Source organism: Schistocerca americana, chromosome 2 (assembly GCF_021461395.2).
Source record: "Schistocerca americana isolate TAMUIC-IGC-003095 chromosome 2, iqSchAmer2.1, whole genome shotgun sequence".
Classification (NCBI taxonomy): Eukaryota; Metazoa; Arthropoda; class Insecta; order Orthoptera; family Acrididae; genus Schistocerca; species Schistocerca americana.
Window position 1 is genome coordinate 381,962,578 of NC_060120.1, and position 13,759 is coordinate 381,976,336.

A 13,759-nucleotide genomic window follows, 5' to 3' on the forward strand; every position below is an offset into this window, starting at 1 on the left:
ACCTCCAACTAATTGCCCATAATCTGGCCTCCCATGTCAGAGAGACTAACCACTTCCTTCACTGACTCTTCACTCCCAAACTGTGGCCAACAGCAAAGTAGACCACCCCATCGTGCAACACGCAGCTGAACGTAACACACTTGATTTAAATAACTGCTTCACTACCTGAGCCATGTAGATCCTTCCCTGTACCACCAGCTTTCCTTAACTGTGGACATGGGTGTCATCCTTACTACACATTCTCTGCAATTATCCCAGCCTCATCCTACGGCAACACACTGTCCCCACACCCTCCGCTCAACAATTCTCCGGCAAGGTCCCGACAGTCACAGAGGGCGGGCCTATTAGTTATAGGGAGCTCCAACGTTAGGCGGGTTATGGAGCCCCTTAGGAAAATAGCGGGTAGGTCGGGGAAGAATGCCAGTGTGCACTCGGTGTGCTTGCCGGGGGGTCTCGTCCGTAATGTGGAGGAGGCCCTTCCGGCAGCTATTGAACGCACTGGGTGTGACCGGCTGCAGATAGTAGCACATGTCGGAACGAATGACGCCTGCCGCTTGGGTTCTGAGGCCATCCTTGGTTCCTTCCGGCGGCTGGCTGATTTGGTGAAGACAACCAGCATCGCACGCGGAGTGCAAGCTGAGCTTAATATCTGCAGCATAGTGCCCAGAGTCGATCGCGGTCCTCTGGTTTGGAGCCGTGTGGAGGGTCTAAACCAGAGGCTCAGACGACTCTGCGACTATAATGGTTGCAAATTCATCGACCTCCGTTATTGGGTGGAGAACTGTAGGGCCCCCCTAGACAGGTCAGGCGTGCACTACACACCGGAAGCAGCTACTAGGGTAGCAGAGTACGTGTGGCGTGCACACGGGGGTTTTTTTAGGTTAGAGGGACCCCCCCTTGGGCGAAACGATAAAATACCTGACGGCTTACCAGAGGACATTATCATCGTTGATAAAGAACGTCCGGCCTCAGAGATCAAAAACAGGAAAAGTCAACGTAATATTGGTAAACTGCAGGAGTATCCAGGGCAAGGTTCCTGAATTAGTATCTCTTATTGAAGGAAATAGTGCGCATATAGTATTAGGAACGGAAAGTTGGTTAAAACCAGAAGTGAACAGTAACAAAATCCTAGACACAGAATGGAATATATACCGCAAGGATAGGATAAACGCCAATGGTGGAGGAGTATTTATAGCAGTAAAGAATTCAATAATATCCAGTGAAGTTATTAGCGAATGCGAATGTGAAATAATCTGGGTTAAGTTAAGTATCAAAGGTGGGTCAGATATGATAGTCGGATGCTTCTATAGACCACTTGCATCAGCAACCGTAGTAGTTGAGCGCCTCAGAGAGAACCTGCAGAACGTCGTGAAGAAGTTTCGTGATCATACTATTGTAATAGGGGGAGACTTCAATCTACCAGGTATAGAATGGGATAGTCACACAATCAGAACTGGAGCCAGGGACAGAGACTCTTGTGACATTATCCTGACTGCCTTGTCCGAGAATTACTTCGAGCAGATAGTTAGAGAACCAACTCGTGAAGCTAACGTTTTAGACCTCATAGCAACAAATAGACCGGAACTTTTCGACTCCGTGAATGTAGAAGAGGGTATCAGTGATCATAAGTCAGTGGTTGCATCAATGACTACAAGTGTAATAAGAAATGCCAAGAAAGGAAGGAAAATATATTTGCTTAACAAGAGTGATAGGGCACAAATCGCAGAATATCTGAGTGACCATCATCAAACGTTCATTTCTGAGGAAGAGGATGTGGAACAAAAATGGAAAAAATTCAGAAACATCGTCCAGTACGCCTTAGATAAGTTCGTACCGACTAAGGTCCAAAGCGAGGGGAAAGATCCACCGTGGTATAACAATCATGTACGAAAGGTACTACGGAAACAAAGCTTCATCATAGGTTTAAGAGTAGTCTAATCATAGCTGATAAGGAAAAGCTGAACGAAGCGAAAAAGAGCGTAAAGAGAGCAATGAGAGAAGCATTCAACGAATTCGAACATAAAACATTGGCAAACAATCTAAACAAGAACCCTAAAAAGTTTTGGTCATATGTAAAATCGGTAAGCGGATCTAAATTCCCTATTCAGTCACTCGTTGACCACGATGGCACCGAAACAGAGGACGACCGAAGAAAGGCAGAAATACTGAATTCAGTGTTCCGAAACTGTTTCACTGCGGAAAATCGTAACACGGTCCCTGACTTCAGCCGTCGCACGGACGCCAAAATGGAAAATATTGAAATAAACGATATCGGAATTGAAAAACAACTGCTATCACTTAGTAGCGGAAAAGCATCCGGACCAGACGAGATACCCTTAAGATTCTACAGTGATTATGCTAAAGAACTTGCCCTCTTTCTATCAGCAATTTATCGTAGATCGCTGGAAGAACGTAAAGTACCTAGCGACTGGAAGAAAGCGCAGGTCGTTCCCATTTTCAAGAAGGGTCATAAATCAGATGCGAATAATTATAGGCCTATTTCGCTTACGTCAATCTGTTGTAGAATAATGGAACATGTTTTGTGTTCTCGTATTATGACGTTCTTAGATAATACAAATCTCCTTCATCATAACCAACATGGATTCCGCAAACAGAGATCATGTGAAACTCAGCTCGCCCTATTTGCCCAAGAAATTCACAGTGCCGTAGACACTGGCGAGCAGATTGATGCCGTATTCCTGGACTTCAGGAAGGCACTTGATACGGTTCCGCACTTACGTTTAGTGAAAAAAATACGAGCTTACGGAATATCGGACCAGGTTTGTGATTGGATTCAGGATTTCCTAGAAGAAAGAACACAACATGTCATTCTTAACGGTTCAAAATCTGCAGATGTAGAGGTAATTTCGGGAGTACCGCAGGGAAGCGTGATAGGACCTTTATTGTTTACAATATACATAAATGACTTAGTTGACAACATCGGTAGCTCCGTGAGGCTATTTGCAGATGACACGGTTGTCTACAAGAAAGTAGCAACATCAGAAGACTCGTACGTACTCCAGGAGGACCTGCAGAGGATTAATGCATGGTGCGACAGCTGGCAGCTTTCCCTAAACGTAGATAAATGTAATATAATGCGCATACATAGGGGCAGAAATCCATTCCAGTACGATTATGCCATAGGTGGTAAATCATTGGAAGCGGTAACGACCGTAAAATACTTAGGAGTTACTATCCGGAGCGATCTGAAGTGGAATGATCACATAAAACAAATAGTGGGAAAAGCAGGCGCCAGGTTGAGATTCATAGGAAGAATTCTAAGAAAACGTGACTCATCGACGAAAGAAGTAGCTTACAAAACGCTTGTTCGTCCGATTCTTGAGTATTGCTCATCAGTATGGGACCCTTACCAGGTTGGATTAATAGAAGAGATAGACATGATCCAGCGAAAAGCAGCGCGATTCGTCATGGGGACATTTAGTCAGCGCGAGAGCGTTACGGAGATGCTGAACAAGCTCCAGTGGCGGACACTTCAAGAAAGGCGTTACGCAATACGGAGAGGTTTATTATCGAAATTACGAGAGAGCACATTCCGGGAAGAGATGGGCAACATATTACTACCGCCCACATATATCTCGCGTAATGATCACAACGAAAAGATCCGAGAAATTAGAGCAAATACGGAGACTTACAAGCAGTCGTTCTTCCCACGCACAATTCGTGAATGGAACAGGGAAGGGGGGGATCAGATAGTGGTACAATAAGTACCCTCCGCCACACAAGAAAGTAGCAACATCAGAAGACTCGTACGTACTCCAGGAGGACCTGCAGAGGATTAATGCATGGTGCGACAGCTGGCAGCTTTCCCTAAACGTAGATAAATGTAATATAATGCGCATACATAGGGGCAGAAATCCATTCCAGTACGATTATGCCATAGGTGGTAAATCATTGGAAGCGGTAACGACCGTAAAATACTTAGGAGTTACTATCCGGAGCGATCTGAAGTGGAATGATCACATAAAACAAATAGTGGGAAAAGCAGGCGCCAGGTTGAGATTCATAGGAAGAATTCTAAGAAAACGTGACTCATCGACGAAAGAAGTAGCTTACAAAACGCTTGTTCGTCCGATTCTTGAGTATTGCTCATCAGTATGGGACCCTTACCAGGTTGGATTAATAGAAGAGATAGACATGATCCAGCGAAAAGCAGCGCGATTCGTCATGGGGACATTTAGTCAGCGCGAGAGCGTTACGGAGATGCTGAACAAGCTCCAGTGGCGGACACTTCAAGAAAGGCGTTACGCAATACGGAGAGGTTTATTATCGAAATTACGAGAGAGCACATTCCGGGAAGAGATGGGCAACATATTACTACCGCCCACATATATCTCGCGTAATGATCACAACGAAAAGATCCGAGAAATTAGAGCAAATACGGAGACTTACAAGCAGTCGTTCTTCCCACGCACAATTCGTGAATGGAACAGGGAAGGGGGGGATCAGATAGTGGTACAATAAGTACCCTCCGCCACACACCGTAAGGTGGCTCGCGGAGTATAGATGTAGATGTAGAAGTCCCTCTGTCCTACCACTTCCTTCCCAATTTCTTCCCCCACCCTGTTTATTTTGCAGCCCTCTGCCAACACACCCACCAGTCTTTCCCCACTCCTCTCTTTTTTTGTCTGTTTTTCCCCACCTCCCTGCCCCACAACCTCCTATCACTGCACCTGCTGGTGGTCTAGTCACACTTCAGGGTTCACCGACCTAGAAGAGAAATATGGTTTCAAATTTAATTTCTTTGAATCGACCAGAGGCAATGTTCAATCAGCAACGTGTACTGACAATGTTCTCATTAATTATGCATATGAAGATGCGTGTAAATTTTGTCTAGATCTAGGTATTTCATATTGTGCATTATTCATTGAGCTGCCACTGACACACAGGAACATTTCACATATGAGAACCCATATGAGCAGGAATGTCAGCAAAGAAAACTTGCTAATATTCAGTAAGCAGTTAAGAGAAAACATGGCCTTTTGATCATTGTAACTCAAGTGATGAAAACTAAGAAATTCCTAAATAGTTTTCTTGGTGTCTAATGAAACATTTCCACCTATACTTCGCAGCAATAAAATTACAAATTATAGTGGATTACCCAGGGCATAAAAATTTCCAGTGTATGGAAAAGACAATTGCACAGAGAACTAAAATTTAATACAGATATTGATTTCATTGAATGTCAGACTCTATAAAACCATATTTAAACGAGTGGTCAAGGTGGCAAAACAACTGGCAAGTAACAGGCTAATTTTAAATCCATAAAAATAAGAAAGGCTGTGAGGCATTAAAGACTAACCAAGAAATTTCAAAAATTGACATCGATGGAAATACTTCTGTAAGTCCAACTCTAATACCAGAGTACTTTAATGAATTCTTTATGAACGTAGCGAAGCCTGATGTAGATATAACAGATTATCACAACAAAGTAAACCCCCTTGGCTCTAGTGAAAACTCTGAAAACCTCACAAAATTCTTAAAAGTTTCTGTAGAGGATACAGAAAATGCTACTCTAACATTAAGAAACAAAAAATCTGCATGTTGGGATGGAATACCCACCACAGTTATTAAAGCAGTACACAATAAAATTGCAGTCCCACTAGCTCGAATAATAAAAATGTTTTGAAGAGGGCTGTTTCCCAGAGGTAACGAAATATGCTGAAGTCAAAACACTCTTGAAAAAGGGATCATGAGAGATCATGGGAAATTGTCATATTTCAATTCTCCCAGTCATATCTGAAACATTTTAAAAACTTCCTGTTGTCCAAATCCAAAACTTCATTAACAAAATATTCTGTTATTCTAAACAATCAATTTGGTTTTCAGCAGGGGAGAAACACCATAGATGCAGTCAAGAGTTTCATTGAGAAAATAAGTACATCATTAGACAAGAGAAATAAAGTGGTAGGAATTTTATGCGACCTCACAAAGGCATTTTATTCTGTAAACCATGCATTGCTTATTTACAAACAAAAATATGGCACTGGTGGCAGGGCCCCACACTGGCTTACATCCTACTTATCAAACAGAAAGCAAAGAGTTACCATATCTTTAAATGGCACATAATATTTTTCTGACAAAAATATCTCAGGATGTTCCACAAGGTTCCATATTGGGCACAGTCCTATTTCTCTTCTGTCATTACATATCAGCTCACCACCAGTTCTGTTTGCAGATGATACTTCTGTCTTAGTTTAAGATTAGGATTCGGAAAAATTCCCAAATTTGTGATCAGTACCTTAGAAACTTGGTTTCGGCTAAATGGGTTGAATCTAAACATATCGAAGACGCACATGATGCAATTCAAAAGCGAACAGTCAAAATTTGAGCAGATTAAGATTGTTCACAACAACCAAGATATAGAAGAAGCTGACTCAGTCAAATTTGTACGTTTAAATGTAGATAAAAATTTGAGCTGGCAGGTACACATTGAATACCTAGCAAACAACAAACCTGGCAGCTTTGCATTTGCGATGCAAATATTATCAACAGCAACCGACCTCGACACATGAGAAGTAGCACATAGAAGCTACTTTGAATCCATTATTAGGTATGGTTCTGTTTCTTGGGACAACTCAACAAACAGTGCAGATACTAAAAATACAGAAAAATCTTTCGAAATATGTGCACTGCTAATCATAAAGAACCAAGTCACCCATTACATAGAAAACTTAAAATATTAACTCTGCCAACCCTATACATGAATGAGATTATTATACTTTTGTACACCAGACATTAATTATTTGAGGGAAACTGTTCTGTCCATTCACATGATACTAGAAACAAACAAAATTTTATGTTCCCACCAACCACCCCAGACAATAAGTTCAAGGACCTCAATACATGGGAATGAAAATTTGCAGTAAATTAAAAGGGAACAAGTTGATGCAGATGAATTTACCTCCACTTAAAAGAAAGCGTTAAGAGGTACTGACACTGAAATGTTATCACTCAGTGGATGAATTCAAGCAAGACAAACTGGAAGTTTGAGCTGGATACAATGTGTTAGGCTACATATTGCCAGGAATATCATTTTAATATTATTATTTACTGGTAGTGCTATTATTCATTAGTGTAAAAATCACTGAAAGTGTATTATAAATTTTTGACATGCCTCCTGTATGCAAATCAAGTGGATTGCAAATGTACATCATGAAATGAACAAAACAATTCACACAATTCAACTTTTTACTTACCACAAATTTATCAGGGCTAAGTAGCAAAACTTAAAAATAAATTAATGTTTTTTAGTTTGGTATCATTATAAGCTTGTTTCACTCTGAATACGTCACTATTGACATTTGTATATCTGAATGAGTTCTTTTTAAGCAATCCCATTTTTTGGAGTATGATGACAGTGTTTTTAAATTTACTAACTTAAGTGCCTCAGTATAAGCTCATCAGCAAAGTCAACACTTATTGTTTAGTACATTTACACAAAAACAGTACAGTGTACCTCAGATGGGTCTGTATCTCTATCTCTCTGAGAACTTGTCTTTCAACTCTGCCACGAACAATTTCTGATTTTAGCATTACTTTCAGGGCAATTATAGTCCCGGTTGTCTTCTCTCTTGCCATGTACACATGTCCAAACTTCCCTTCACCGAGGGGGCAGCCTATTTCGAAGTCATCAAGACACCATTCCTTCCTGTGGAAAATTACATTCCATAAACAAAATCTGAGAATAGTTTTAGATCATTTACTGTGTCATAATGAATGTAATAATGTTAAAATGCAATGAAACACATCAATAATGAAAGAAGTTAAATGAAAATCACTATTTTTATCATGTGACATGTCAAAGTGTTTCCAACTGTCTTGATAAATCATAGCAATCTTTTAAATGATACACCATGCCATCTTAAAGCAACCTTAAACACACCAGTACACAAGATGTGGATGGATGGAGAGGGTTATATAGGCGCATGACGGCAAGGTCTTCAGTGCCCGCTCAGTAACAGATTGAGATGGGTGTAAAGAAAAGACTCAGAACAGTAAGATAAAACAGAATGTAAAACACAGGTAACAAGTTTGGAAAAATATGTGCCTACCCACAAAGAAGTGTGGGAAGAAGCATGCCACCAGCAGTAAAACATGGACAACACGGGAAAACATGGTAGAGGGAGCTAAAACAATATACCAAATGGAAGTGGCTGGCTGACTGCAAGGAAAAAAGGGAGGAGCCAGCCACTTTGCAATACACTAAAACCTCCAGCCTAGAAGTTTAGGCTAGAGTCCAGACACATCACAAAACTTTAAAACCCTAGACACACACATCTCATCATTAGCTAAAACACAGGGCAGATCCCCATCAACTTGTGCTTCTGTCCTTGCATCACGGTATAAAATGCAGTCTGTCAAATGTGGCGGACAGAGATGCGCACTCAGCAAGCATCACAAAATGAGGGATCCTTCCGCCGTAATAGAAAGCTATGTGTGAGAGGACAGCACCCAATCCGAAGACGCTTGAGGGTAACTTCTTCACGCCTGAGAAACCGGCAGGAGGAACGCCACAGCCGAGTTGTTGACTTCACCAACCGCAGTTTATTGGCCGTCACCGCCAGCCATTCTTCCTCCCACAACTCCATGCACTTCTTGTGGAGTGCAGAAATGACAGACTGCAAGGGAATAGGACACTGGGAAATACGGAAGCGTCCGATCCTGCCCGTCTGCTTTGACCCATGACGTCACAAATATGGCGGAAACTACCATAAACCACAATTCCAATATGGCGCATACAAAGTCAGTACGTACACATTATGAGGACGAAAATACATCGCAAAAAAAAAAAAAGAAACCCCCACACACACACACACACACACACACACACACACTTTCCACAAAAAGCCTAATGACACTAACGGGACAAGCACGGGAAATGGGGTGTTTTGGGTGGGGGCAAACTAAATATAAACAAATTTAGTCACCCACACCCATACAAAACCACACACACACACACACACACACACACACACACACACACACACACACAAACAAACAACCAAACAAGCAAAAAAAAAAAAACGACATCACAAAACTCCCCAAATACCACAACTAAACACAATATCATCTGGAATCTGACACTTCCCTTGACCTATATAGCTCAACAGCAGCTCCTGGTCCCATAAATTAGGATTAAACACTTCCCTTGGCCTATACAGCTCAAAAACATCTCCCGATACCAATATCAACATACAAAGCCACACATTGGGATCGAACACTTCCCTTGATCTGCGCACTGTTCATTTTATCCGTCATATCCATTCCTGAACAAAAACAACAACCAATTAATTTCACTAAAATTACCACACGATGTACAGCGAACAACACTAAATTAACCTTCACACAAAATCGTTAACTCACTGAAACGAATTCCACTACAAACACAGCCGACACGCAAACAATTCTGGATAATGTGCAAAAGCAAACTGAGCCCATTACACCTCACAAATGAAAACTCTTAACATACCACCAGAGAGCACAACGAACCACAACACAACATCTACAAACACGTCACACACACAAACCAAACTCCGCACCGTCATGACGTCACACACGACAACACCCTTACGTCACGGGTCAAAGCCAACGCGCGGGATCAGACGCTTCTGTCGACCCGGACACTGGATCACATCCTGCTCTCTGCAGGCCTCCTTGGCAGCCCGATCGGCCTGTTCATTGCCCCATATTCTGACATGACCAGGCACCCAGCAGAAGGGCATCTCCTTACCCCGCCGTTGGAGCAAGTACAGTTGGTCATATATCAGATGGACCATCTCCTCAGTTGGGTACAGATTCTGCAATGATTATAAGGCACTAAGAGAATCAGAGCAGAGGAGACATCTGTTGCCCCAAACACGATTCATCTGCACCAGTGCCTTCAGGATCACGTGGAGTTCGGCTGCGAAAACGGTATATTCATCAGGGAGGCAAATCTGGGTAACATGATCAGGGAACACTACAGACCAGCCAATGAAATTCTCCTGTTTGGAGTCATCAGTGTAAACGATGATAAAACCGTGATGCACATCTAAAACGATTTTTTTATATAAAAAAACAGATTGGAATGTAAAATCTGGTGTACCATCTTTCTTAAAATTAGTGAAGTCTTAAAATAAGTCTGGGTTTCTGGAGGAGCCAAGGTGGAAATCTGCTCCAACTACGACGGAATACCACAACATAGCTCATATGCTTATCTGTGTGCTAGACCCTCTATGCTCAAGAAATTGAAAGAAAGTCACTGAACAAGATCATGGATTATGGTATACCCGTAAATGTTTTAAGGAAACCTGGGTCGACAGAAGTGTCGGATCCCACCCGTCGGCTTTGACCCGTGACGTAAGGGTAGTGTTGTGTGTGACTTCATGACGGCGCGGAGTTTGGTTTGTGAGTGTGGTGTGTTTGTAGATGGCGTCGTCTTGTGGTTTGTTGTGCCCTCTGGTGGTATGTTCAGGGCTTTCGTTTGTGTGGTGTAATGGGCTCAGTTTGGTCTTGCTCATTATACAGAATTGTTCGAGTGTTGGCTGTGTTTGTAGTGGAATTCGTTTCAGTGAGTTAACGATTTAGTGGTTTTGTGTAGAGGTTAATTTAGTGTTGTTCGCTGTAGGTCGTGTGGTAATTTGAGTAAATTAATCGGTTGTTATTTTTGTTCAGGACTGAATATGAAGTATAAAATTAATAGCGCGCGTCTACGAGAAATGATGAGAAATACCACGTTGAAGCTGATAAAGTTTTTACAGCTTTGTTTATATTTAGTTTGTCCCCACCCAAAACCCCCAATTCCCCGCGCTTGTCCCGTTAGTGTCATTAGGCTTTTTGTGGAACGTGTGCGCATTTGTTTTTCGATGTGTGTTCGTGTGTATAATGTGTACGTAACGACTTTAAATGCGCCATATTGGAATCATGGTTTATGGTCGTTTCCGCCACATTTGTGACGTCATGGGTCAAAGCAGACAGGTGGGATCGGACGCTTCTGTCTTTTCGGAAACCTCAATCTGGGCGAATAAACAACTTCAGTCCTGTTCTTCTGAATGCAACTTCAGTGTCTTAACAACCAGGCCATCTTGCTAAGTTTGATAACCTGGGCCAACAGAAATAGACAGCACTGCAAAGCTAATGATCTGATTATTGTTACACACACAATTTCTCAGTAAGAACAATCACTATAAGTAGTACTGAAGTGAGACAACATTTTACTGACCCATTTTGGAATAAAGTGGTGGGAGTGGCTGTAACAAACTCCAAAGCGTACGATAGATGTAAAGAGCATAAGTGCTGTATTTTTCACAGAATTCAGTAGGAAAGTTGTTACTTTGCTTCACTGTGGATTGTGAGCTTTTTTCAAGGATAAATCCTTGGAATACTCAAATGGACAAGGAATGTGTGAAATATTCAATTCAACAAATTAAAACATCACAATGAAAGGAAACAATGCCAGTGGCTACTATTAACTGTTCATAAACACTGGTAATCACCACAGAAACATCAGCTACCATCACAAACACTGTATGGTTTTACACACTACAGCATGGGACGCCATGATGTCAAGAAAATATCCAAACAGTTTTTAAGAAAACCATACTGAAATCACCTTTTTAGTTCGTGGCCTGTAAGAAATTAAAGACACAGGCAGTACTTTTTACATATCAATACATGAACCAGTACACAAAATGCATTGTAACACTCAGACTGAGTGAGTTGGAGCAGTGGTTGGCACACTGGACTCTCATCTGGAAGGATGACGGTTCAAACCCGTGTCCAGTCACCCTGATTTAGGTTTCCCGTGATTTCCCTAAATCACTTCAGGTAAATGCCAGGATGATTCCTGTGAAACGGCATGACCAACTTCCTTCCCCATCCTTCCCTAATCCAATGGGATGGATAACCCCACTGTTTGGTCCCCTCCCCAAATCAACCAACAAACCCATCCACCCTCAGACTTGTCCATTTTCTAAGTTTTCACAATTTTCTTACAGTTTTATAATGAGAAGGAACTTAAGCATGAATGCAGCAATCAGGCGATGCCATGGATCAATTATTACAAGAACCTTTGACTTGCACTCACATGAATTAGTTTTGTCAACTCAAAACTAAATCATCACTTTCCTTTATAACCTAGGCCTCTGGCTGAACACTGATCAGTCTCTCACTACAGTTGGGATTTCAGGTGGAGTGGCTGGTGTTCACTCTCACTAGTCCAGATTATTAATAACAAATGTATCTGGGGGAGGCGGGGGGGGGGGGGGGGGGGGGTAGCAGTAATGAAAAATTGCTGCAACTATTTCATGTACATCTGACTAAATGTGCGGCAAATCGTCTTCAAGAGGATTACATAAAAAATACATCCCCACAATGTGAAAGTATTGCATTATAGGACTAAATATAACCATCAGACAAGCTGAAGCTAGGTGAAGCTCAAATTTCACAGTGAATTACGTTACTTGTTACACAAAGAAAAAAAAAATTCGGTATGTCTCTCGTATGCAAGCTTGTGAGTTGAAAAGGTTAGCAACAGGTGCACTTCACTGGTTGTTAACACTACTGCAAATCGCGATAATTTCAAAGAAATGAAGTAATAACACAACATCTGTATATCACTTCAAAAGTGTCTACACCAAACAACATTTTAAATACTTGGAAGTGCAGCAGGTTTACCGAGACAACTATAACTTTCATGAGTGACAGAACTCCAGAAGTTAACTACGAGTGCTAGACAGCTTTTAAAGCACATCATTAAACTCAACTTCTGACCATCTCTATAAGAGCACCTAGCTTAAATATAACTGGCTTTACACGCGAAAACAAAAAATACTTACGGTTTCCCCTGACGTAGCGCTATTTGGTCCTTCAGTTTCTTTACGTATGCATCTAAAGCTGTTTGATGCGTCGGCTACAAAAAAGGTTAAAATCGTTATCATTCAGCCTAAAGCTAACAGAAAATACTAAACTTTATTACGGATGAGCCCTTTCTCGAGTGTAGAATCTCTGTTACACATCTTACGATACTTACATCACAAGCGATATATGTCTCATTCATTTTCGTGCCCATCCTCACGATTGCAACATCCGCACAAATTTGAATTTGAACGTCTCACCAAAGATAACAGCCTGACACTCACAGTATCACCAACACAAAATCCTTAATACAAAAACGCAGAAAAAATTGTGGGTCGCCGACAAGTAAGGTTGTGTCTGTACAAATAACGACATGCAGTTGCGTGTGAACGGAAGATTTGAGCAGAAATGAGATATGAGCAACACTGCAAGTAGTAGCTGGAGGTTTGAGCGAAATTTCTCAACTCTGTGGGTTCAAATCACATTTGCGCAGAGAAGTTAAGCGGCGGACAGCAGATCGTCGTAAATCTTGCACTAAAATGTGTTTGAGTCAGCTGTTGGTTCAGTCAGGTGTCTCGTCTGTGTGTGGACAGCAAATCTTAAAAATGGCAGATACACGTCAATTCGCTGCTGGATTTAACGAAATGTGTATGCGTTTGTGGGAAATTGAAAGCAGGAAATAAAGGGAGAGGGATAAGACGGCAGCTGCTTGTAATTCTGTAACAGAGAAATTATGAGAGATTGAGCCGACGGCAAACAGAGAACGGCACATAAAAAGGTCGATGGGGATTGTTTACCGCAAAGAGTAACGAAATCTTTTCGATCCGGTGCCAGGAAATTGCTAGCATAGTTTCACTCAGTACTGTCCTATGCCATAATTTAAAGTGACTTGCGAGAGCACAAC

General features: G+C 41.7%; 1 protein-coding gene across 1 annotated transcript in view; it reads right to left on the minus strand.

Annotated features, from left to right (window-relative positions):
• LOC124595714 (aurora kinase B-like) overlaps nt 1-13,138 on the minus strand; it is a 50,064-nt gene extending 36,926 nt beyond the window's left edge. The window contains exons 1-3 of the mRNA XM_047134580.1: nt 13,031-13,138; nt 12,837-12,910; nt 7,478-7,669 (exon numbers count right to left, since the gene is read on the minus strand). Of these exons, the coding sequence (XP_046990536.1) occupies nt 7,478-7,669; nt 12,837-12,910; nt 13,031-13,069 (305 nt within the window). The 5' untranslated portion in view covers nt 13,070-13,138. The remainder of the gene's footprint in view (nt 1-7,477; nt 7,670-12,836; nt 12,911-13,030) is intronic.
• Between the last annotated feature and the right edge of the window lie 621 nt (nt 13,139-13,759).